General features: G+C 47.6%; 1 protein-coding gene across 1 annotated transcript in view; it reads left to right on the top strand.

Annotated features, from left to right (window-relative positions):
• The first annotated feature begins 509 nt into the window (after nucleotides 1-509).
• The window catches only part of ASB3 (ankyrin repeat and SOCS box containing 3), a 231,854-nt gene continuing 209,648 nt past the window's right edge, over nucleotides 510-22,715 (top strand). The window contains exons 1-3 of the mRNA XM_068233121.1: nucleotides 510-585; nucleotides 3,256-3,368; nucleotides 7,127-7,262. Coding sequence (XP_068089222.1) covers nucleotides 582-585; nucleotides 3,256-3,368; nucleotides 7,127-7,262 — 253 coding nt within the window. The 5' untranslated portion in view covers nucleotides 510-581. The remainder of the gene's footprint in view (nucleotides 586-3,255; nucleotides 3,369-7,126; nucleotides 7,263-22,715) is intronic.

Here is a 22,715-nt window from a genome sequence, read left to right as displayed (position 1 = left end):
GGTCATTGGATGACTGGGGTTCAAATTCAGAAAAGGGGGTGGAGCCACAAACCGCCAATCAGATTTTTATTTTTTTTTCCATTTTAATGGGAAAATTGACATTATGGATGCCAAGGTCCCCAACGGTCATAAACTTAGTCATTGACTGACTGTGTCAAGGTTAGAAAAAGTAGGTGGAGCCAACAACAACCGAATACATACCTGGGCAACGCCGGGTCATCAGCTAGTAAACAATAACAGAATTCCTGAAGAGCTGGGTCCCCGATAGCTGCTCTTTCCTCTCGCGGTGCAGAATAGCAGAGGTGTTTATGCCGACACATGCCGCTTCCTGTTTATACAGCAGCAGACCCGGCCTGTGCATGCGGGAAGGACGCCTCTGGTAGTGTTATCGCTGTGCTTGTTAATGCAAAGTGTTAATATAAAACAGATAATTAGCTGAAGCATAACAGAGCTTCCATAGAGGTCATTTTCAGGCTTTTGTTCACATTTCTGGTTGAGAATAAAGATATAAAGAAGGTTTACAGAACTGCATTTGGAGTCGTTTCCTGCGCTGATGGCGATTTGGAAGGCCGTTCAGCTTTATGGGTAAGTGCTTAGCTGAGCAGAGATTGATGGATCCCACAGGGACGTAGCCAATACACCTAAAAGGTTACTGTGAATAACATTAAAACTAAATCAACCTCATAAAAGAAAATAATCAAGCTGTATTTGTGGATGGTAACCGCTCTCCGCGTTCTTTCAAAGAGAGCCGCTTCGCTTGTTATCCGGGGATTACCTGTATATGAGATCGGGACTGTAGCTTCATTCTTAACCTGAATCTGTCATAAGTAGAAACACTGACACTCTGTTCCCTGTACCTCCTCTATGCCTCCCCCCCCCCCATGTGCCTCCAGTGTCTGCCTCTGTGTCACCTCTGTCCCCCTGGGCCTCCAGTGTCCCCTTCTGTGTCACCTCTGTCCCCCTGGGCCTCCAGTTTCCCCCTCTGTGTCATCTCTGTGCCTCCAGTGTCTGCCTCTGTGTCACCTCTGTTCCCCCTGTGCCTCCAGTGTCTGCCTCTGTGTCACTTCTGTCCCCCTGTGCCTCCAGTGTCTGCCTCTGTGTCACCTCTGTCCCCCTGGGCCTCCAGTGTCCCCCTCTGTGTCATCTCTGTGCCTCCAGTGTCTGCCTCTGTGTCACCTCTGTCCCCCTGGGCCTCCAGTGTCCCCCTCTGTGTCACCTCTATTCCCCTGTGCCTCCAGTGTCCGCCTCTGTGTCACCTCTGTCCCCCTGTGCCTCCAATGTCCCTCTCTGTGTCACCTCTGTTCCCCTGTGCCTCCAGTGTCTGCCTCTGTGTCACCTCTATTCCCCTGTGCCTCCAGTGTCCCCCTCTGTGTCACCTCTGTAACCCTGTCCCCCTCTCTGCGTCACCTCTGTCCCCCTGTGCCTCCAGTGTCCCCCCCCCCCCTCTGTGTCACCTCTCTACCCCTGTGCCTCCAATGTCCGCCTCTGTGTCACCTCTGTCCCCCTGTGCCTCCAATGTCCCTCTCTGTGTCACCTCTGTTCCCCTGTGCCTCCAGTGTCTGCTTCTGTGTCACCTCTACTCCCCTGTGCCTCCAGTGTCCCCCTCTGTGTCACCTCTGTAACCCTGTCCCCCTCTCTGTGTCACCTCTGTTCCCCATGTGCCTCCAGTGTCCCCCTCTGTGTCACTTCTGTTCCCCTGCGCCTCCAGTGTCCCCCCTCTGTCTCACCTCTGTCTCCTTGTGCCTCCAGTGTCCACCTCTGTGTCACCTCTGTTCCCCATGTGCCTTCAGTGTGTCCCCCCTCTGTATCACCTCTGTTCCCCATGTGCCTTCAGTGTGTCCCCCCTCTGTATCACCTCTGCCCCCCTGTGCCTCCAGTGTGTCCCCGTCCCTGTCACCTCTGTCCCCCTGTGCCTCCAGTGTGTCCCCGTCCCTGTCACCTCTGCCCCCCTGTGCCTCCAGTGTGTCCCCGTCCCTGTCACCTCTGTCCCCCTGTGCCTCCAATGTCCCTCTCTGTGTCACCTCTGTTCCCCTGTGCCTCCAGTGTCTGCTTCTGTGTCACCTCTACTCCCCTGTGCCTCCAGTGTCCCCCTCTGTGTCACCTCTGTAACCCTGTCCCCCTCTCTGCGTCACCTCTGTTCCCCATGTGCCTCCAGTGTCCCCCTCTGTGTCACCTCTGTTCCCCATGTGCCTCCAGTGTCCCCCTCTGTGTCACCTCTGTTCCCCTGTGCCTCCAGTGTCCCCCCTCTGTCTCACCTCTGTCTCCTTGTGCCTCCAGTGTCCACCTCTGTGTCACCTCTGTTCCCCATGTGCCTTCAGTGTGTCCCCCCTCTGTATCACCTCTGCCCCCTGTGCCTCCAGTGTGTCCCCGTCCCTGTCACCTCTGTCCCCCTGTGCCTCCAGTGTGTCCCCTCTCTGTGTCACCTCTGTCCCCCTGTGGCTCCAATGTGTCCCCTCTCTGTGTCACCTCTGTCCCCCTGTGGCTCCAGTGTGTCCCCTCTCTGTGTCACCTCTGTCCCCCTCTCTGTGTCACCTCTGTCCCCCTGTGGCTCCAGTGTGTCCCCTCTCTGTGTCACCTCTGTCCCCCTGTGGCTCCAGTGTGTCCCCTCTCTGTGTCACCTCTGTCCCCCTGTGGCTCCAGTGTGTCCCCTCTCTGTGTCACCTCTGTCCCCCTCTCTGTGTCACCTCTGTCCCCCTGTGGCTCCAGTGTGTCCCCTCTCTGTGTCACCTCTGTCCCCCTGTGGCTCCAGTGTGTCCCCTCTCTGTGTCACCTCTGTCCCCCTGTGGCTCCAGTGTGTCCCCTCTCTGTGTCACCTCTGTCCCCCTCTCTGTGTCACCTCTGTCCCCCTGTGGCTCCAGTGTGTCCCCTCTCTGTGTCACCTCTGTCCCCCTGTGGCTCCAGTGTGTCCCCTCTCTGTGTCACCTCTGTTCCCCTCTCTGTGTCACCTTTGTCCCCCTCTGTGTCACCTCTGTCCCCCTGTGCCTCCAGTGACCCCCTCTGTGTCACCTCTGTCCCCCTGTGGCTCCAGTGTGTCCCCCTCTCTGTGTCACCTCTGTTCCCCTGTCCTTGTGCTGCATCTCCTACATGCCCTCCCTTCTCCATTATTATTTGTGTTTTTGTTATTAGCGGTGTAAGCAAATTGCCTGAATGCTTTGCATTGTGAAGGCTGTCTGATGAGAGCTGTGCGGAATATGGCTGGTCTTCCATAAGGAGCAGTGTGGAATAATTGTGTTTCTGTGTTGTTCCTTTGCCCAGCTGTGGAACGCGGATCTGTGGAAGTCGTCCGGTTGTTGCTGAAGTATAAAGTGAATGTTAATGGAGCCCATTCTTGTTCCGGATGGAACCCTTTGCACCAGGCTGCACTCATGGTAAGCTGTACTCTGCCATACAGTGGTATGTCTGCCTCTATCAGTAATAGTGTTTGTGGCCTGTGCAGGCAGGTAAAGCAGAGCTGTAGTCTGTGTGTAACATTTATTGCTGCCTGAAATAGACAGCCCACATTGTTACATTGACCTAGCGTTGTTACGTTGCTTGTCCCGCCCGCAGTATATCTGCACCAATGGAGGGAGTAGCAGGATGGGGTGACTCCTCCTATTGGCTGCCTCCGTTTCAGCATATACTCTAATCTTTGAGAATTTACATTTAGTAACATGTGTTGAGGTATTTATTGCACAAGTCGGTGATTGACCTCACTGGCCGGTAATTTCAGCTTGCCATGTGGTAGCAGCCTTAGTGAACTGACATTTTTCCTAAATACTCTGTAAAATCATTTGTTTTCTGCCTGAATATTAACCACTTGCTGTCCCTATGAGGTGAAAATAAGTCTCTGCTCTCTCCTTCCTACAAAATCATAGATAACACTGTTTATTTATCTCTGACCTGATAACATCACTACAGAGTTGTAAAATAATGACGGCAAACCCCTCAGGGAATTCCATGGCAGGGTTAATTAGTAAACAAGTAATCAGTGCTGAGCTGAACTGTGAAAATTACCAGGGTAGTGAAGTGGTTAAACACAGAAAGATTGCAAACGCTAAATCGCATACGAACGCAAAAAAATTGTGATGAAATTGAAACGCATTACGTGTGCAACAATCACATTTTCAAAAAAACCGACAGAGGAACTGTGGTCAAAATAATATAAGTAATAAAATTTATTATGATTATTTTTTACAATTTATAGATGAAGTCAGTGTTTGCCCATTGTAAGATCTTTCCTCTCCCTGATTTACATTCTGAGATTTATCACTGGTGGTGACATCTTTAAAGAAAACCTGAACTGAAAAAAGTCAAAATAAGCATACACAAGTCATACTTACCTTCCATGTAGACTACTCCTCAGTGTCTTTCTCCTCTCCCGCGTCCTGTTTGTTCACTGTGATCAAGGGAATTTTCCTTCCTCCATTTTGAAAATGGCCATTACCCCATAACAGCTTTCTGGTCAGCACACAGTTAAACTGTAACATCGCCCACTTGAGCCATAGGGAAACATGGACATTGCCTTGCACATTCAGTTGTCCTCTCAGCTATAACTGACAGTAACTGATATATTTCAGATCTGACAAAATGTTGTCAGAACTGGAAGGGGTCATTATCAGAAGAAAATGGTGAGCTTCTGAGAGAAACTGATGGCAAGGCAACTATGTAATGTTCATTTGAAGTTACCTCATGTGTTTATTTTAAATAATTTTACTCAGTACAGGTTCTCTTTAATACTGGCAGGTACATTTTTGCAGAATGTTCATTTACTGAGTTCCAAAGCTAGTAGAAAAGATCTCTGGTCTCCCAGAATGCTTTGTGGGCACAGAATCTGCATAATAATAAACAGCCTAGGCTGTGACATCACTGGGAGGGCGGAGCTACATGACAATAAACAACAATATATTGGAGATAGCAAGTGTTTAGGATGCTGTCTTTACAGTTTCTCTTATTGCTTCCACTTCCCTCTGAAGCCCCGGCAGTGACCCTGTCTGTGTATCTTTATAGAGCAGAGAGAAGTTCTGAGTTCAGGTCCCCGGCAGTGACCCTCCAGTGCTCTGGTTATACAAAGTGACACCACGCTTGCTGGTGAGACTTGCACGCCGGTCACTGAACCCGCAGCAGAGAAAATGTAGATGACTAGAATTGCTGTGTTGTGCTTCCGTGGTACATTCAGAGATAACATTGCAACACCATCATTGGATGTCAGACTAAGGTGGTCATTAATGATGCAATCCTTGCGATTCAATCGTACAATCATAGAAGTAAAGCTGCTATGCGATTCAGTCAGGTTAATGGAATCTATCTGAAAAAGGATACAATCAAAATCAATTGTCTAAAGAATTGTGTCGTTAATGGCCACCTTAACCTCTTGCCGACCGCGTCACGCCGATTGGCGTAAAGTCCTGGGGCTCTGCCTTGCAGGAGATCGCACGCAGGATGCATGGGGAGAAAAGGGGGGGGGGGGGGGGATCACTTGTGTGCTGTGTTGTGCGGCCCTGCAGCTTGGCCTTAAAGCTGCAGTGGCCTATTTTACTAAAAATGGCCCGGTCAATAGGGGGGTTTAGCACTGCGGTCCTCAAGAGGTTAAAGATAAGGCTTGTCGGGTTGTTGTGACAATCTCTTCCTATAACTAAATCAACAACCACTTTAATAAAACAGGAGACCAGAGTTTAAATCTCGGCTCTTGCTGTTGAGTAAGCCAACACCTATTCAGTAAGGAGACCTTGGGCAAGACTCCCAGACACTGCTACTGCCTATAGAGTGCCCCCTAGTGGCTGCTGCTCTGGCCTAACACTGCTACTGCCTATAGAGCACCTCCTAGTGGCTGCAGCGCTGGCCTAACACTGCTACTGCCTATAGAGCGCCCCCTAGCGGCTGCAGCTCTGGCCTAACACTGCTACTGCCTATAGAGCACCCCCTAGTGGCTGCAGCTCTGGCCTAACACTGCTACTGCCTATAGAGTGCTCCCTAGTGGCTGCAGCTCTGGCCTAACACTGCTGCTGCTTATAGAGCATTTCCTAGTGGCTGCAGCTCTGGTCTAACACTGCTACTGCCTATAGAGCGCCCCCTAGTGGCTGCAGCTCTGGCCTAACACTGCTACTGCCTATAGAGCACCTCCTAGTGGCTGCAGCGCTGGCCTAATACTGCTACTGCCTATAGAGCGCTCCCTAGGGGCTGCAGCTCTGGCCTAACACTGCTACTGCGTATAGAGTGCCCCCTAGTGGCTGGAGCTATGGCCTAACACTGCTACTGCCTATAGAGCACCCCTAGTGGCTGCAGCTCTGGCCTAACACTGCTACTGCCTATAGAGCGCTCCCTAGGGGCTGCAGCTCTGGCCTAACACTGCTACTGCCTATAGAGTGCCCCCCTAGTGGCTGCAGCTCTGGCCTAACACTGCTACTGCCTATAGAGCGCTCCCTAGGGGCTGCAGCTCTGGCCTAACACTGCTACTGCCTATAGAGCGCCCCCTAGTGGCTGCAGCTCTGGCCTAACACTGCTACTGCCTATAGAGCACCCTAGTGACTGCAGCTCTGGCCTAACACTGCTACTGCCTATAGAGCACCCCTAGTGGCTGCAGCTCTGGCCTAACACTGCTACTGTCTATAGAGCACCCCCCAGTGGCTGCAGCTCTGGCCTAACACTGCTACTGCCTATAGAGCGCCCCCTAGTGGCTGAAGCTCTGACCTAACACTGCTACTGCCTATAGAGCACCCCTAGTGGCTGCAGCTCTGGCCTAACACTGCTACTGCCTATAGAGCGCTCCCTAGGGGCTGCAGCTCTGGCCTAACACTGCTACTGCCTATAGAGCGCCCCCTAGTGGCTGAAGCTCTGGCCTAACACTGCTACTGCCTATAGAGCGCCCCCTAGTGGCTGCAGCTCTGGCCTAACACTGCTACTGCCTATAGAGCGCCCCCTAGTGGCTGCAGCTCTGGCCTAACACTGCTACTGCCTATAGAGCCCCCCCCCCCCCCCAGTGGCTGCAGCTCTGGCCTAACACTGCTACTGCCTATAGAGCCCCCCCCCCCCCCCCAGTGGCTGCAGCTCTGAGAAAAGCATGATAGAAATGTTCTGTGTCTGTTAATGGTTGGGTTTCCTCCTATAGGGCTGTATTTCCTGTGTGACCTGGAGGTATGTGTCGTTTCAGGAGCGTACGGACCTCATGCAGCTGCTTCTGGAGAGTGGAGTGGACAAGGAATGCGTGGATGACTTTGGCATTACCCCCCTCTTCATTGCAGCACAATATGGGAGATATGACAGCTTGAGCCTGCTCTTATCAAACGGTGAGTTCCCAATACAAAGGCTGCCAGTCACAATCACAATAAGCTTTATTCACTTATTCAGAATTCTCACCTGTTACTGGATGCTTTGTGTGTCGCTGGCCTGAGGTAGCTGGCATGTGGGAGGGGCACAGCTGCCTGGCCATAGGTGGGAGGGGCGCAGCTGCCTGGCCATAGGTGGGAGGGGCACAGCTGCCTGGCCATAGGTGGGAGGGGCACAGCTGCCTGGCCATAGGTGGGAGGGGCGCAGCTGCCTGGCCATAGGTGAGAGGGGCACAGCTGCCTGGCCATAGGTGGGAGGGGCACAGCTGCCTGGCCATAGGTGGGAGGGGCACAGCTGCCTGGCCATAGGTGGGAGGGGCAAGCTGCCTGGCCATGGGTGGGAGGGGCACAGCTGCCTGGCCATAGGTGGGAGGGGCACAGCTGCCTGGCCGTCCTCCTCAAATGCACAGAAGACCCCGACTGACATCACTGAGACAGTTAACGGGGCTGATTGTGGCTGAACGGCAGACCGAGAGAGGGCGCCGCGGGGCTCACATGTGCTTATAGGGCTGGAGGAAGCCCCGGGTAAGTATCAAATCTTTTCTTTAATACATCTCTGGTACACTTTAAGGTCTTTCCCCTCTCGGGCCTAAGGTCCTGGATACTTTATAAGAGCAATACACAAATTGTAAGGTGAACAAATATATAGAGATAACTATTACATAGGAAAAATAGGGGACAAAGTTCAAATATTTAAATAATTTATCATATTTTATTGGTCACACATTTATTGTTAAATTTAAAAGATAGATTGCCTTATGGCCAATATCTGCCCATAAATATCCACGCTATGAAACCACAAACAGACCGGCATCTTCAGGGCTAGGCAGAATGATCCTGCTCCGTCTAGACCGAGCGGCCGCGGAACGCCATTTATGCCACGCCCCCCAGCATCGCCGCTCATCCCACGTCACTCACACAGTGAGCCATGAGACCACCTCTCTTAAATTTAATGTATGTGTGACTAATAAAATCTGATACATTTTTAAATATTTGAACTTCCTTCCGTATTTTTTCCTATCCAATAGTTCTCACACTATATATATATATATATATATATATATATATATATATATATATATATATATATATATATATATATATGTATATATATATTTTTTTTTCCCCCTTCCAATATGTGCATTGCTCCAATGGCAATAATAATAATAAAATACAATACCAGACTAAGTGTAGCTGTAGTGGGAGGAGTATTTGCTTGGCAGCCAGAGTATGTGTAGCTGTAGTGGGAGGAGTATTTGCTCGGCAGCCAGAGTATGTGTAGCTGTAGTGGGAGGAGTATTTGCTCGGCAGCCAGAGTATGTGTAGCTGTAGTGGGAGGAGTATTTGCTCGGCAGCCAGAGTATGTGTAGCTGTAGTGGGAGGAGTATTTGCTTTGCAGCCAGAGTATGTGTAGCTGTAGTGGGAGGAGTATTTGCTTGGCAGCCAGAGTAAGTGTAGCTGTAGTGGGAGGAATATTTGCTTAGCAGCCAGATTATGTGTAGCTGTAGTGGGAGGTGTATTTGCTTGGCAGCCAGAGTATGTGTAGCTGTAGTGGGAGGAGTATTTGCTTGGCAGCCAGCGTAAGTGTAGCTGTAGTGGGAGGAGTATTTGCTTGGCAGCCAGAGTATGTGTAGCTGTAGTGGGAGGAGTATTTGCTTGGCAGCCAGAGTATGTGTAGCTGTAGTGGGAGGAGTATTTGCTTGGCAGCCAGAGTATGTGTAGCTGTAGTGGGAGGAGTATTTGCTTGGCAGCCAGAGTATGTGTAGCTGTAGTGGGAGGAGTATTTGCTTGGCAGCCAGAGTATGTGTAGCTGTAGTGGGAGGAGTATTTGCTTGGCAGCCAGAGTATGTGTAGCTGTAGTGGGAGGAGTATTTGCTCGGCAGCCAGAGTATGTGTAGCTGTAGTGGGAGGAGGATTTGCTTGGCAGCCAGAGTATGTGTAGCTGTAGTGGGAGGAGTATTTGCTCGGCAGCCAGAGTATGTGTAGCTGTAGTGGGAGGAGTATTTGCTCGGCAGCCAGAGTATGTGTAGCTGTAGTGGGAGGAGTATTTGCTCGGCAGCCAGAGTATGTGTAGCTGTAGTGGGAGGAGTATTTGCTTGGCAGCCAGAGTATGTGTAGCTGTAGTGGGAGGAGTATTTGCTTGGCAGCCAGAGTATGTGTAGCTGTAGTGGGAGGAGTATTTGCTTTGCAGCCAGAGTATGTGTAGCTGTAGTGGGAGGAGTATTTGCTTTGCAGCCAGAGTATGTGTAGCTGTAGTGGGAGGAGTATTTGCTCGGCAGCCAGAGTATGTGTAGCTGTAGTGGGAGGAGTATTTGCTCGGCAGCCAGAGTATGTGTAGCTGTAGTGGGAGGAGTATTTGCTCGGCAGCCAGAGTATGTGTAGCTGTAGTGGGAGGAGTATTTGCTCGGCAGCCAGAGTATGTGTAGCTGTAGTGGGAGGAGTATTTGCTTGGCAGCCAGAGTATGTGTAGCTGTAGTGGGAGGAGTATTTGCTCGGCAGCCAGAGTATGTGTAGCTGTAGTGGGAGGAGTATTTGCTTGGCAGCCAGAGTAAGTGTAGCTGTAGTGGGAGGAGTATTTGCTTGGCAGCCAGTGTATGTGTAGCTGTAGTGGGAGGAGTATTTGCTTGGCAGCCAGAGTAAGTGTAGCTGTAGTGGGAGGAGTATTTGCTTGGCAGCCAGAGTATGTGTAGCTGTAGTGGGAGGAGTATTTGCTTGGCAGCCAGAGTATGTGTAGCTGTAGTGGGAGGAGTATTTGCTTGGCAGCCAGAGTAAGTGTAGCTGTAGTGGGAGGAGTATTTGCTTGGCAGCCAGAGTATGTGTAGCTGTAGTGGGGGGAGTATTTGCTTGGCAGCCAGAGTAAGTGTAGCTGTAGTGGGAGGAGTATTTGCTTGGCAGCCAGAGTAAGTGTAGCTGTAGTGGGAGGAGTATTTGCTTGGCAGCCAGAGTATGTGTAGCTGTAGTGGGTGGAGTATTTGCTTGGCAGCCAGAGTTTGTGTAGCTGTAGTGGGAGGAGTATTTGCTTGGCAGCCAGAGTATGTGTAGCTGTAGTGGGAGGAGTATTTGCTTGGCAGCCTGAGTATGTGTAGCTGTAGTGGGAGGAGTATTTGCTTGGCAGCCACAGTAAGTGTAGCTGTAGTGGGAGGAGTGTTTGCTTGGCAGCCAGAGTAAGTGTAGCTGTAGTGGGAGGAGTGTTTGCTTGGCAGCCAGAGTATGTGTAGCTGTAGTGGGAGGAGTGTTTGCTTGGCAGCCAGAGTAAGTGTAGCTGTAGTGGGAGGAGTATTTGCTTAGCAGCCAGAGTAAGTGTAGCTGTAGTGGGAGGAGTATTTGCTTGGCAGCCAGAGTAAGTGTAGCTGTAGTGGGAGGAGTATTTGCTTGGCAGCCAGAGTAAGTGTAGCTGTAGTGGGAGGAGTATTTGCTTGGCAGCCAGAGTATGTGTAGCTGTAGTGGGAGGAGTATTTGCTTGGCAGCCAGAGTATGTGTAGCTGTAGTGGGAGGAGTATTTGCTTGGCAGCCAGAGTATGTGTAGCTGTAGTGGGAGGAGTATTTGCTTGGCAGCCAGAGTATGTGTAGCTGTAGTGGGAGGAGTATTTGCTTGGCAGCCAGAGTATGTGTAGCTGTAGTGGGAGGAGTATTTGCTTGGCAGCCAGAGTATGTGTAGCTGTAGTGGGAGGAGTATTTGCTTGGCAGCCAGAGTATGTGTAGCTGTAGTGGGAGGAGTATTTGCTTGGCAGCCAGAGTATGTGTAGCTGTAGTGGGAGGAGTATTTGCTTGGCAGCCAGAGTATGTGTAGCTGTAGTGGGAGGAGTATTTGCTTGGCAGCGAGAATATGTGTAGCTGTAGTGGGAGGAGTATTTGCTTGGCAGCCAGAGTATGTGTAGCTGTAGTGGGAGGAGTATTTGCTTGGCAGCCAGAGTATGTGTAGCTGTAGTGGCAGGAGTATTTGCTTGGCAGCCAGAGTATGTGTAGCTGTAGTGGGAGGAGTATTTGCTTGGCAGCCAGAGTATGTGTAGCTGTAGTGGCAGGAGTATTTGCTTGGCAGCCAGAGTATGTGTAGCTGTAGTGGGAGGAGTATTTGCTTGGCAGCCAGAGTATGTGTAGCTGTAGTGGGAGGAGTATTTGCTTGGCAGCCAGGGTATGTGTAGCTGTAGTGGGAGGAGTATTTGCTTGGCAGCCAGAGTATGTGTAGCTGTAGTGGGAGGAGTATTTGCTTGGCAGCCAGAGTATGTGTAGCTGTAGTGGGAGGAGTATTTGCTTGGCAGCCAGAGTATGTGTAGCTGTAGTGGGAGGAGTATTTGCTTTGCAGCCAGAGTATGTGTAGCTGTAGTGGGAGGAGTATTTGCTTGGCAGCCAGAGTATGTGTAGCTGTAGTGGGAGGAGTATTTGCTTGGCAGCGAGAATATGTGTAGCTGTAGTGGGAGGAGTATTTGCTTGGCAGCCAGAGTATGTGTAGCTGTAGTGGGAGGAGTATTTGCTTGGCAGCCAGAGTATGTGTAGCTGTAGTGGGAGGAGTATTTGCTTGGCAGCCAGAGTATGTGTAGCTGTAGTGGGAGGAGTATTTGCTTGGCAGCCAGAGTATGTGTAGCTGTAGTGGGAGGAGTATTTGCTTGGCAGCCAGAGTATGTGTAGCTGTAGTGGGAGGAGTATTTGCTTGGCAGCCAGAGTATGTGTAGCTGTAGTGGGAGGAGTATTTGCTTGGCAGCCAGAGTATGTGTAGCTGTAGTGGGAGGAGTATTTGCTTGGCAGCCAGAGTATGTGTAGCTGTAGTGGCAGGAGTATTTGCTTGGCAGCCAGAGTATGTGTAGCTGTAGTGGGAGGAGTATTTGCTTGGCAGCCAGAGTATGTGTAGCTGTAGTGGCAGGAGTATTTGCTTGGCAGCCAGAGTATGTGTAGCTGTAGTGGGAGGAGTATTTGCTTGGCAGCCAGAGTATGTGTAGCTGTAGTGGGAGGAGTATTTGCTTGGCAGCCAGGGTATGTGTAGCTGTAGTGGGAGGAGTATTTGCTTGGCAGCCAGAGTATGTGTAGCTGTAGTGGGAGGAGTATTTGCTTGGCAGCCAGAGTATGTGTAGCTGTAGTGGGAGGAGTATTTGCTTGGCAGCCAGAGTATGTGTAGCTGTAGTGGGAGGAGTATTTGCTTTGCAGCCAGAGTATGTGTAGCTGTAGTGGGAGGAGTATTTGCTTGGCAGCCAGAGTATGTGTAGCTGTAGTGGGAGGAGTATTTGCTTGGCAGCGAGAATATGTGTAGCTGTAGTGGGAGGAGTATTTGCTTGGCAGCCAGAGTATGTGTAGCTGTAGTGGGAGGAGTATTTGCTTGGCAGCCAGAGTATGTGTAGCTGTAGTGGGAGGAGTATTTGCTTGGCAGCCAGAGTATGTGTAGCTGTAGTGGGAGGAGTATTTGCTTGGCAGCCAGAGTATGTGTAGCTGTAGTGGGAGGAGTATTTGCTTGGCAGCCAGAGTATGTGTAGCTGTAGTGGGAGGAGTATTTGCTTGGCAGCCAGAGTATGTGTAGCTGTAGTGGGAGGAGTATTTGCTTGGCAGCCAGAGTATGTGTAGCTGTAGTGGGAGGAGTATTTGCTTGGCAGCCAGAGTATGTGTAGCTGTAGTGGGAGGAGTATTTGCTTGGCAGCCAGAGTATGTGTAGCTGTAGTGGGAGGAGTATTTGCTTGGCAGCCAGTGTATGTGTAGCTGTAGTGGGAGGAGTATTTGCTTGGCATAGTTTCTGCTTAAAGTGAACCAAAGGGGGGCACCTTAGTCCCCCAAAAAAAAATTCTACCTGATCCTGGGTGCTAGCCGGATCAGGTATCCTCAATTCCCACCTCTCTGCACCGCTCCTGTGGCCAGCAATCCATCACTTTCTCTTTCAGTGACCTCTGGGGTCACGACATGCAAGGCCTGCTCTGTCTCTCATCACAGAGCAGAGTTCGGGGAGGCGGGGCCCTGCGGGGGAGTGGCAGGGAATGGGCGGAGGAGATACAGAACTGGGCAGAGCTGCCCAGTGACAGCTGGGGAGGGGTGGTTAGGAACGCCCCCCAGTGGGTGTTTTGCAGTAGTGCCTCTCCTGCAAGGGATTCCCCTTGATATTGCCGACCAGCTGCATGGCTTCAGTTTTGGGGGTGACAGCAGAGCGCAGGGGGAGCAGAGAGCAGCACTGGGAACACAGAGGCATGTCATGCAGCAGGGAACGTGCCTCTGTTTCCCATCTGTGCCCAGCCACATCGGTTGCATTTTAAGGGCTGGGGCCCACTGAATTTGTAGCAATTTTTGCAGCATTTTCCCAATCGATTTCTGGCAATTTTGAAGTGTTTTTGAATTTGGCGCTGGCGTTTGTATAGGGATTGTGATTTTTTTTATCAGCACAAGGCTTTATGGGTACAGCGGGGGGGTTTCAGGAAGTAGAAGTGCTGCATCGCTTTGTACAGTGATTGAAAAGCAATTTGCAGCAATCTTGTACTTTGAAGCGCAAAAGCTCCAGAAATGCTGCAGACACAGAGCTTGTGATTTCAGGAAATCGCTATTTAGATATCGCCTCCGTTGACTTTCTTTACCTAGGACTTTGAGTCACCAGTGATGCCAAAACTCTGCCGAATATGTTCTAATGTGTCCAGGTCTCGGGTCAGTCTGTACAGTATACAGCCTAAAGTTGAAGAGAAATCGAGAGCCCAATATGGTGTAGTATGTCAAAATTGATTGGATAAATGAAACAGTGAGATGGTAATACTCACAAACACGGGTTACCACCTAGGTAACCACTCATTAGGCAGGTGAGGAGATTAGACCTGTCCTCACTCAGGATTAAGAAGTCGCTCTCTGTAGATAGGAAGAAAGGGGGTAGATCACCCCTCCACCTGGGGTGGACTCAAATATATTGGTAGGTGAACAGAGGCGCCAGAAGGATAAAAGTACATACAATTTTTTAAAAATTGCTGGGAGGAAGTGGGGGACTCGCCTCCGTTAAAGCAGACACCAAGGACTGTAAATATATAGATATACACATTTATTGAAAATACCCCAAAGATGCAATGCGTTTCGTGCTTCAGGCAATAAGCAGGGGATAAACAACTGTAAACAAAAGACAGAGGCATAGCTATAAATGTTGCCATAAAAAGATACAAATGGATTATTAGTTAGTGTAATAAGAATAGTACTGTTAAAGAGGAACTCCAGTGAAAATAATGTAGTAAAAAAAGTGCTTCATTTTTTACCATAATTATGTATAAATGATTTAGTCAGTGTTTGCTCATTGTAAAATCTTTCCTCTCCCCGATTTACATTCTGACATTTATTACATGGTGACATTGTTACTGTGGGCAGGTTATGTAGCTGTTTCTAGCTGTTCTGGCTGTTAGAGACAGCTGTAAACAGCCATTTCCTGTCTGTGAACATTGTTACATTGTGGCAGTTTGCCCAGAGTACCGCGGTATTCAGAGCTTCTTGTGGGAGGGGTTTCAGCACAAAATCAGTCATACAGCGCCCCTGATGGTCTGTTTGTGAAATGCAATAGATTTGTCATTTAAAAGGGGGTATCAGCTACTGATTGGGATAAAGTTCAATTCTTGGTCGGAGTTTCTCTTTAAGTGATATGTTATAGTAGGGGGGTGATTGCAAGGAATGGGTCGGTGTAAACTACATAATGTGTATAGGGGAATGGACTAGATAACAGTGGTAAAAGGTAGTTAGTAAATCAGATTAAGTTGGTATCAAATTGACCGCTTTAGGTATATTTCAGTAGAAGGTAGGGAATGGAATAAGTTGCAGCTGGCAAGAGGGAAAAAGGCATGTGTAGTGGTTAAAAATAAAGATAAAGGCTTACCAGCGATTCAGTTATAGCAAGCAGAGCGCCTCTGTACTGTTGTGAGGTCGCTTGCTGCTTTAAATGTGTTAATGCTGGCAGCTCTGGCCTATCCAGAAGCTGCTCCAGTGTGGGTGGGTGGAGTCAGTGGCCATGGTGACAGAGAGACCTCCAATCAGCTGCTGCCAACTGTAAGGAGTAGATTGGTGTGCATGCGGTCTTACATAATATGCATGCTTTCTCTGCATGCACAGGGCGGTGTTGTCAGTGGGTGGAGTCAGTGTCCATGGTGACAGAGAGTCCTCCAATCAGCTGCTGCCAGCTGTAAGGAGTAGATTGGTGTGCATGTGGTCTTACATAATATGCATGCTTTCTCTGCAAGCACAGGGCGGTGTTGTCAGTGGGTGGAGTCAGTGGCCATGGGGACAGAGAGTCCTCCAATCAGCTGCTGCCAGCTGTACATAACATGCATGCTTTCTCTGCATGCACAGGGCGGTGTTTAGAAAGGGAGCATGGAGCACAGTGGTGTGTTTGCTGCCATCTAGTGGTTCAAAAGAACAAGTACAGCGAAGAGACTTCAAATGTCATTATACATGCTGAAAGATAATGAAGATAAAAGCATGAACAATGCCCGACTTTTTACAATTGGTAAATAAAATAGTGTATACTTCTGGAATTAATAAAAAATTTATAAAATAATAACAAAAAAAATTATAAAAAAATAATAAAAATTAATAATAAAAAAATAATGTGAATATGACATGAAGATATAAGCATAAAATCGAAAAACACATAAAAAACATAAAAACAATTGTAATATATCCAAAATATGAGGAGGCCATTGGCAGAAATTGTCCAGGCCTGGTAATATATAGTGTATAATCCCGTCTACGGTTTTGATATCGTAGATGAATGTTTGCAGCTGTAATAATTATCATTGTATTAGAAGGATAATAATAGTCATAATGAAGATAATAATAAACATCAGTAATAGAAGATAAGATATATAAAAAGGATTTTTTTTTTAGGGGATAAAAGCGAGCGACCGAGATAAAAGCAAAACTGTTTGACAGGGGTGGTTAGTGGATTTTTTCTATAACTTCGTTAAGGCCCTCCGGGGATCGGGTTCTTAATGTCTGTATCCAGAACATTTTGTGGTTATTGAGGAGATCAAATGCATTTGGTTTTCTTGTATCCACTGAGTCAATCAGTGTAATATTGAATGGCAGTGGATTGCTGTTGTGATGGGTGCTGAAGTGCCGTGACACACTGTGAAGGGGAAATGGTTTCATGATATTTCTTTTATGTTGTCCGATTCTGCTGCGTACTAATTGGGTGGTTCTCCCCACATACTGGAGCCGGCACGGACAGGAGATGAGATAGATGACATATTTGGAGTCGCAAGTAAACCGTTTTTTCAAAGGGAAATTGCAGTTGGTACTGGTAGAAGAGAATGATACACTAGTGTTGATGAATTGGCTGGCTGTGCAGCGGGTCTTGTTACATGGAAAGCAGCCTGGTTTGAGTGGTTCTGAATGAGTGGGCAGGGGCTGTGTGGGCGGACGCAGTTTACTGGGCGCAAGAATGTTGCGGAGATTGGGAGCTCTCCTATAGGTGATGGATGGTGCTTTGGGTAATAGCGGTCTTAACCCTCCTGGCGGTATATTAAAAACCGCCAGGGGGCAGCGCAGCCGTTTTTTTGATTTTTTCTTTTTAATATCATGTGATAGCCGCTGCTCAGCGGCATCCCCCCAGCCCCGCCTATCGCCTCCGCCTATCGCCCGTCGCCATGGCGTCGGGGCGGGATGACGTCATGGACATCGTGATGTCTAAGGGAGTTCCGATCCACCCCTTGCCGCTGCCTGGCGCTGATAGGCCAGGCAGCGCAGGGGTCTAGGGGGGGGGGCTGTCTTGCGACGCGGATAGCGGCGATCGAGCGCGGGGTGGCGGAGATCGAAGTGCTGATGCAGCTAGCAAAGTGCTAGCTGCGTTCAGCAAAAAAAAAAAAAATTATTCAAATCGGCCCAGCAGGGCCTGAGAAAACCTCCTGCGCGGCTTACCCCGAACTACGTTCGGGGTTACCGCCAGGAAGGTTAAGAAGGGGTCCTGCATCAGGATCTCCCATCTGTTGGTTAGAATGTCACGAATGTGCGAATGCTGGGCATTGTATTGAGTGATGAACCTTGGAGGGCCTGTGTTGTTAGTTAGTTTTGCATCAGTACTCGGGGGGTTGGGGCATTTGGCTTTAAATTTAGTGTTTTTTATCAAGGTCTTAGGATATTGGCGGTCCGTGAATTTTTTGGTGAGGATATTGGATTGGATGTCATATTGTGATGTATCTGTGCAATTCCTGTAGATTCTCCTGAACTAACTGTATGGTGTATTGGTAATCCAGGGGTGATGATGGAAACTTTTGAAGTGAATGTAATTATTGGCATCGACCGGTTTGAAATAAGTTTTTGTTTTGATGTGATTCGATTCGATGTATAGGGTAAGGTCAAGTTATTCTATGGAAGATGTGTGATGGTGGTATGTAAATTGTAACCCTGCTGGGTTGGAATTAAGATAATCAATAAAATGTGGGATGGTAGAAATGTCGCCTTTCCAAATAAAAATAAGGTTTTCAATGTAACGTCTGTAAAATACTATATTATTGAAAAACTGGTTGCCAGGGGAGAGTTTCATTTGTTCGAGGTAACCCATCATGAGATTAGCGTACGATGGGGCAAACAAACTCCCCATCGCCGTTCCGCTAATCTGATGGTAAACTTGTTCATTGAATGTGAAGATATTATTCTGAAGGATACATTCAGCACATTGTAGCAGAAACGTTTGTTGTGTTGTAGGCATGGAGGGATTGGAGGCTAGGAAATGTTGTAGTGCGCTGAGGCCGAATGGATGGGGGATGTTGGTGTAGAGGGCAGAAACGTCACATGTCAGCCAGACATAGTCAGGCTGCCAGGGGACATCCTGCAATAAACAAATGAGTTGCTGAGAATCTTTGAGGAATGATGGAAGGGACTGGACATGTGTTTGTAAATGTTGATCAAGAAATTTGGAGAGATTGCTGGTGATTGAGTTGACTCCTGAAATAATCGGTCGGCCAGGAGGTTTATGGAGACTTTTATGGATCTTGGGTAAATAATAAAAGTTCGGAGTGGTTGGTTGGGTGTTGATTATAAAATTCTTTTCATTTTTGGTGATGATGTTGGATAAAAAGGCATTATTGATAAAAGTTTTCAATGTGAGGTTAAGCGCGGGTGTTGGGTCTGATGTCAAGATTTCGTAATGTGTGGGGTTGTTGAGGAGTCTAGCTGCTTCATCTAAGTAGTCGGACCGATTGAGTATGACAATGCCACCCCCTTTGTCGGCTGGTTTGATGATGAGATTATGATTTTTTGTAAGGATTTAATAGCAGAGGTTTTGTTACGGTTGAGGTTGGAATTTAGTAGAGGTGGATTGTTGTGTAAAGTTTGTAGATCATGGAGTACCATGGAGTAGAATGTATCAATGAAGTGACAGCCTGTTCACTCTTCTCTTTTGGAAAATGATATGGCTGCAGAAGACTTATCAGAACACTTACTTCCCTGAACTTCCTGGTACAGGAGTATTAAAGCCACTCCCCCTCAACTAGCTCATGAGTGTACTGCAGCTCTGCACTGGATAAGAGGTGTGGTTACAGTCATCTGGCTGGAAGTGGGACTTAGCCATGGCCAATAAACCCTTGCACCACTTGATCACCTCCCTTGAAACCAGTTTCTTAGAGTTGGGTCTGTGGCTGGAGGGGGCTTTGTGGGGGGGTCCACACTTTCAGAATAGTCATGTGGGTGGAGAAGGGAAGTGGCTGCAGTTGCTTTTGTGGTGAAAACAGCTTCTGACTGCAAAGTGACTTAAAACAGTTTTATGTAGCCTCGCTTTTGTGAATGAGGCCCAGAGGGATTATGGGTAAGCTGTGTACAGTATAGCCTTACCCTTTGTGACAGCGTATCAGAGCATCCTATGTACCCTTCCTCAGATGTTGGCTGCTGCTCACTTGTTTTGTGGACACCATTGTGACTTCCACCATCTGTGGCACGAGTCTGACAATCGTGTATCTGCTTCTCTGCCCTCTGCACCAATCTGTAGAGGGGTTTCCTGGGAAGAAGGGGGCAGGCTGGGGTCACATGATGGGAGTGGGTTAGAGTGGTACACTTGGTTTGGTCGCTCCCAAGCCCCAGAAAGATGAAGGGCGGAGCCTAGAGAACAGGAAAGTGTATCATTACCACTCCCAGTGTCTCTGCCCTTTCCTGGGACCTATATGCACTTGGATCATATCAGATCAAGCTGCTAGTTGCTGAAGGGTCAGTTAATTAGGGATTGCAAAACAGAAATTGCTTTCTTAAAACAGAAGATATTTGGGATTATTCAGGTTGGAGTGAGAATCTGATGTCTCCCACAATGCACCACTGCTGAATATGCAAATCATCCCTTGTTGTCCCTTGTATGCTAGCCACACCTCCAGATCCGCTGGAATGCAATGCCACACCTCCAGAACCGCTGGAATGCAATGATGTGCCAGCTTGTTAATTGTACAGAGCCACAATAATCCAACATGCATACAGACTGTTTCAGATTGGTTGATCCTCATCAGTGCATGGCATGGATTAATGAGAAAGCCTAATTAGTGTCAGAAACATCAAGATTTAGATCAATTCAGTGTGATAAGTAGTGATAAAGTTATTGGCGAATGAATGGGAGGTGAAAATTGCTCTTATGCATAAGGTGAAAAACGACTGAAGGCTGAAGTGGCATTATTATGGTGAAAAATACTAGAAAGAAAAAAACACATGTCGACATACATACACTTGTTCAAGATTAAATGCATTGTACATTTGTTTTTGTTCTTCTAGTGTAGCTGTCGCTTACAATATACAGTAGGTATTTTAACCTATTTTGGTTCCTGGACGTAGAATCTACGTCCAGGAACCATGCGTGCTCCTGCGGCCGATCGCGCGCGTGCACGCGCACTCCCGGCCGCGGATTTCGTAGCCAGGCAATCAGTGAATCGGGCTATGGTGCCTGATCACTGATTCCTCTCCCCCGCTGAAAAAGCGACAGCTTCTCTCGGAAGCTGAGCTTTTTCTGGCTGTCACCTCCCCCATGCGTCGCTCTAAGCGTGTGTTACGCTTAGAGTGACGTCATGTAAACAAACTCATGGCCGCCATCTTGTGGCCAAAAGGTAATACTACAACTGAAAGTAAAAAAATAAATAAAAATTAACACACATTTACATCATAAATCTATTGTTTACCTCCCACCCTCCCAAAACTACCCAAATAAAATGTTTACTATAAAAAAAAACAAAAAACATTACAATAAAAATAAAAAAAAAATGTAAATATTTACCTAAGGGTCCAAACTTTTTAAATATCAATGTAAAGATGAAATATTTCTATATTTTTTTTTATTTTAAACTTGTAAATAGTGATAGAGTGATAGGGACATAATTTTAATGGTGTAATAACCGGGACATATGGGCAAATACAATACGTGAGTTTTAATTATGGAGGCATGTATTATTTTAAAACTATAATGGCTGAAAACTGAGAAATAATGAATTTTTCCATTTTTTTCTTATTCTTCCTGTTAAAATGCATTTACAGTAAAGTGACTCTTAGCAAAATGTACCCCCCAAAGCCTAATTGGTGGCGGAAAAAACAAGATATAGATCAGTGCATTGTGATAAGTAGTGATAAAGTTATAGGCTAATGAATGGGAGGTGAACATTTCTCACGTGAAAACCATGGAACCTGAATGGGTTAATCTGACAGCTCTGAACTTCTTATTGACAGGTTTTGGAGTAGTCCATTTCCTCATGAGGGACTCTCAAAGTTTCTTTTAATTGTTTCAAAAGCATTCCCTGGACAGGATCCAGACAAAGCTGCTAGCAGCCTGCTCTCTTTCATGCACACTAGTCTGGCAGATGGATTGTGGAGCCGCCATGCAAGGTGTGCATTTAAAAATAAAAGAAATCCTAAAGGGAGGAGGAGATGGACTTCAGAATTCAGGTTCAGAATTGGCTGACCATAATGCTGCTGTAAGGAGCAGCTACATAGAAAAGGACAAATCGTATATATAGCATTCGCTCTGGGACAAATGTGCAGCTTATATGGAGGTAGAAATACAAATGTTTAATGTAATAGTTTTTCTCCATAGTGCCCTTCTAAGCTGACCCATCTACAGAAGGTAAACAATGTATTTTTTAGAGAAAGTTGTCCACCCTCCCAGGTCTATTTATTGGCAACAGTTGTCACTCACACAATACCCATGTTTGATGCAGCTATTCCAGAGATATTCCCTGCGGAAAAGCCGGTCATGTGACCCAGAGACCGCTTCAGCAGCAGGTGCCATACTCAGTTTCCAGCTTTCCCTAGATTGCTGGGAAATGAACTCTTTATGGCCAGCACTGCTGCTCAGCAGATTTGTATTGTATAAAGTTTGTTATTGAACTGAAACCAACATATTTGTTTCTTCCATTGGTGAGGCAAGTCCACCACTACTTCCCATTTTATATATTTATTAACGAAATCCTCACAAGTTTGCCTCAGGCAGCATACAGTCTAGAGCCGGCTGTGACTACACCATCAGGGGCTCTCGGTTTCCCTTTCTTGTTACATAATCTGTGTTGTTGACGTCTCCTGTCAGTGGTCTGGGCTGATTGGTGTATGTATCTCAGAAACGGTCTGAAGCAGATCGGAGCCCAGCAGAAGCACCTCCCGTGCTTCCCCCAACTTGGATTGCAAAAATCGAATGGGAATCCTGCTTCAGCAGAGAAAATTCTCATTGGTTCATGATGGAGCAATGAGCTTCCTCCCTGTAGCTAGATAGGACTCCATGTCTCTGGTTTCTGTGGACGGGTGGCAATGGAAGGCAGCGGATGCAGAACGGCAGGTATGTGAAGAGCGCCAGTGCATCCTAGCGGATACGCTTACCACACGCTTCTGCGTCCGCGGTGCAGTGTGAGCTGGGCCTACGTGCCCGGAGTGTATGCCTTAGCACAGGGTAATATCTCTTCTATGCAGGGTTCTGGGAACCCTGCATGCAGCCTAATTTATAACCATAAAGGTGATCTATGAGGTGCATAAATTAAACCTCTTTTTTTTTAATACATACCTTATGTGTGCAGAATGTATAGCACATATATGAGCAGTTTTAAAGCAAACCTGCATTATTGAACATTAAAAGTCTAAATTAACATGCCCAGGTCATACTTACCTCCTGTGTAGTCTACTCATCAATCTCTTTTTCCTCTCTTCAGTTGTCCTGTTTGTCCTCTGTCATCACTGGAATTCTCCGTCCTCCATTATGAAAATGGCCGTTACACCATAACAGCTTCCGGTCGATTTTATCTTGTTTTTACGGTGTATACCGATTTTGTTTTTACAATAAACTGTTTCCACTTAGAGTTGCCGTTTTTTGTTGTATTTCTATATTGGCCTTCCTGGATACCATACTATATATCGGCGTGAGGGAGTGGTGGAAGTTTGGATCCATATCTGCTCGAGGTTCGTTAGGATTACCACTGAATGTGAGACATACAGCCTTATAATATGGGTTGTTGGCAGCTGGTAAGCCCCTCTTACTCTTTT

This window comes from Hyperolius riggenbachi, chromosome 4 (genome assembly GCF_040937935.1).
Source record: "Hyperolius riggenbachi isolate aHypRig1 chromosome 4, aHypRig1.pri, whole genome shotgun sequence".
Taxonomy (NCBI): Eukaryota; Metazoa; Chordata; class Amphibia; order Anura; family Hyperoliidae; genus Hyperolius; species Hyperolius riggenbachi.
Note: the sequence above shows the minus strand (reverse complement) of the source record. Positions and strands in the feature narration are given on the sequence as shown.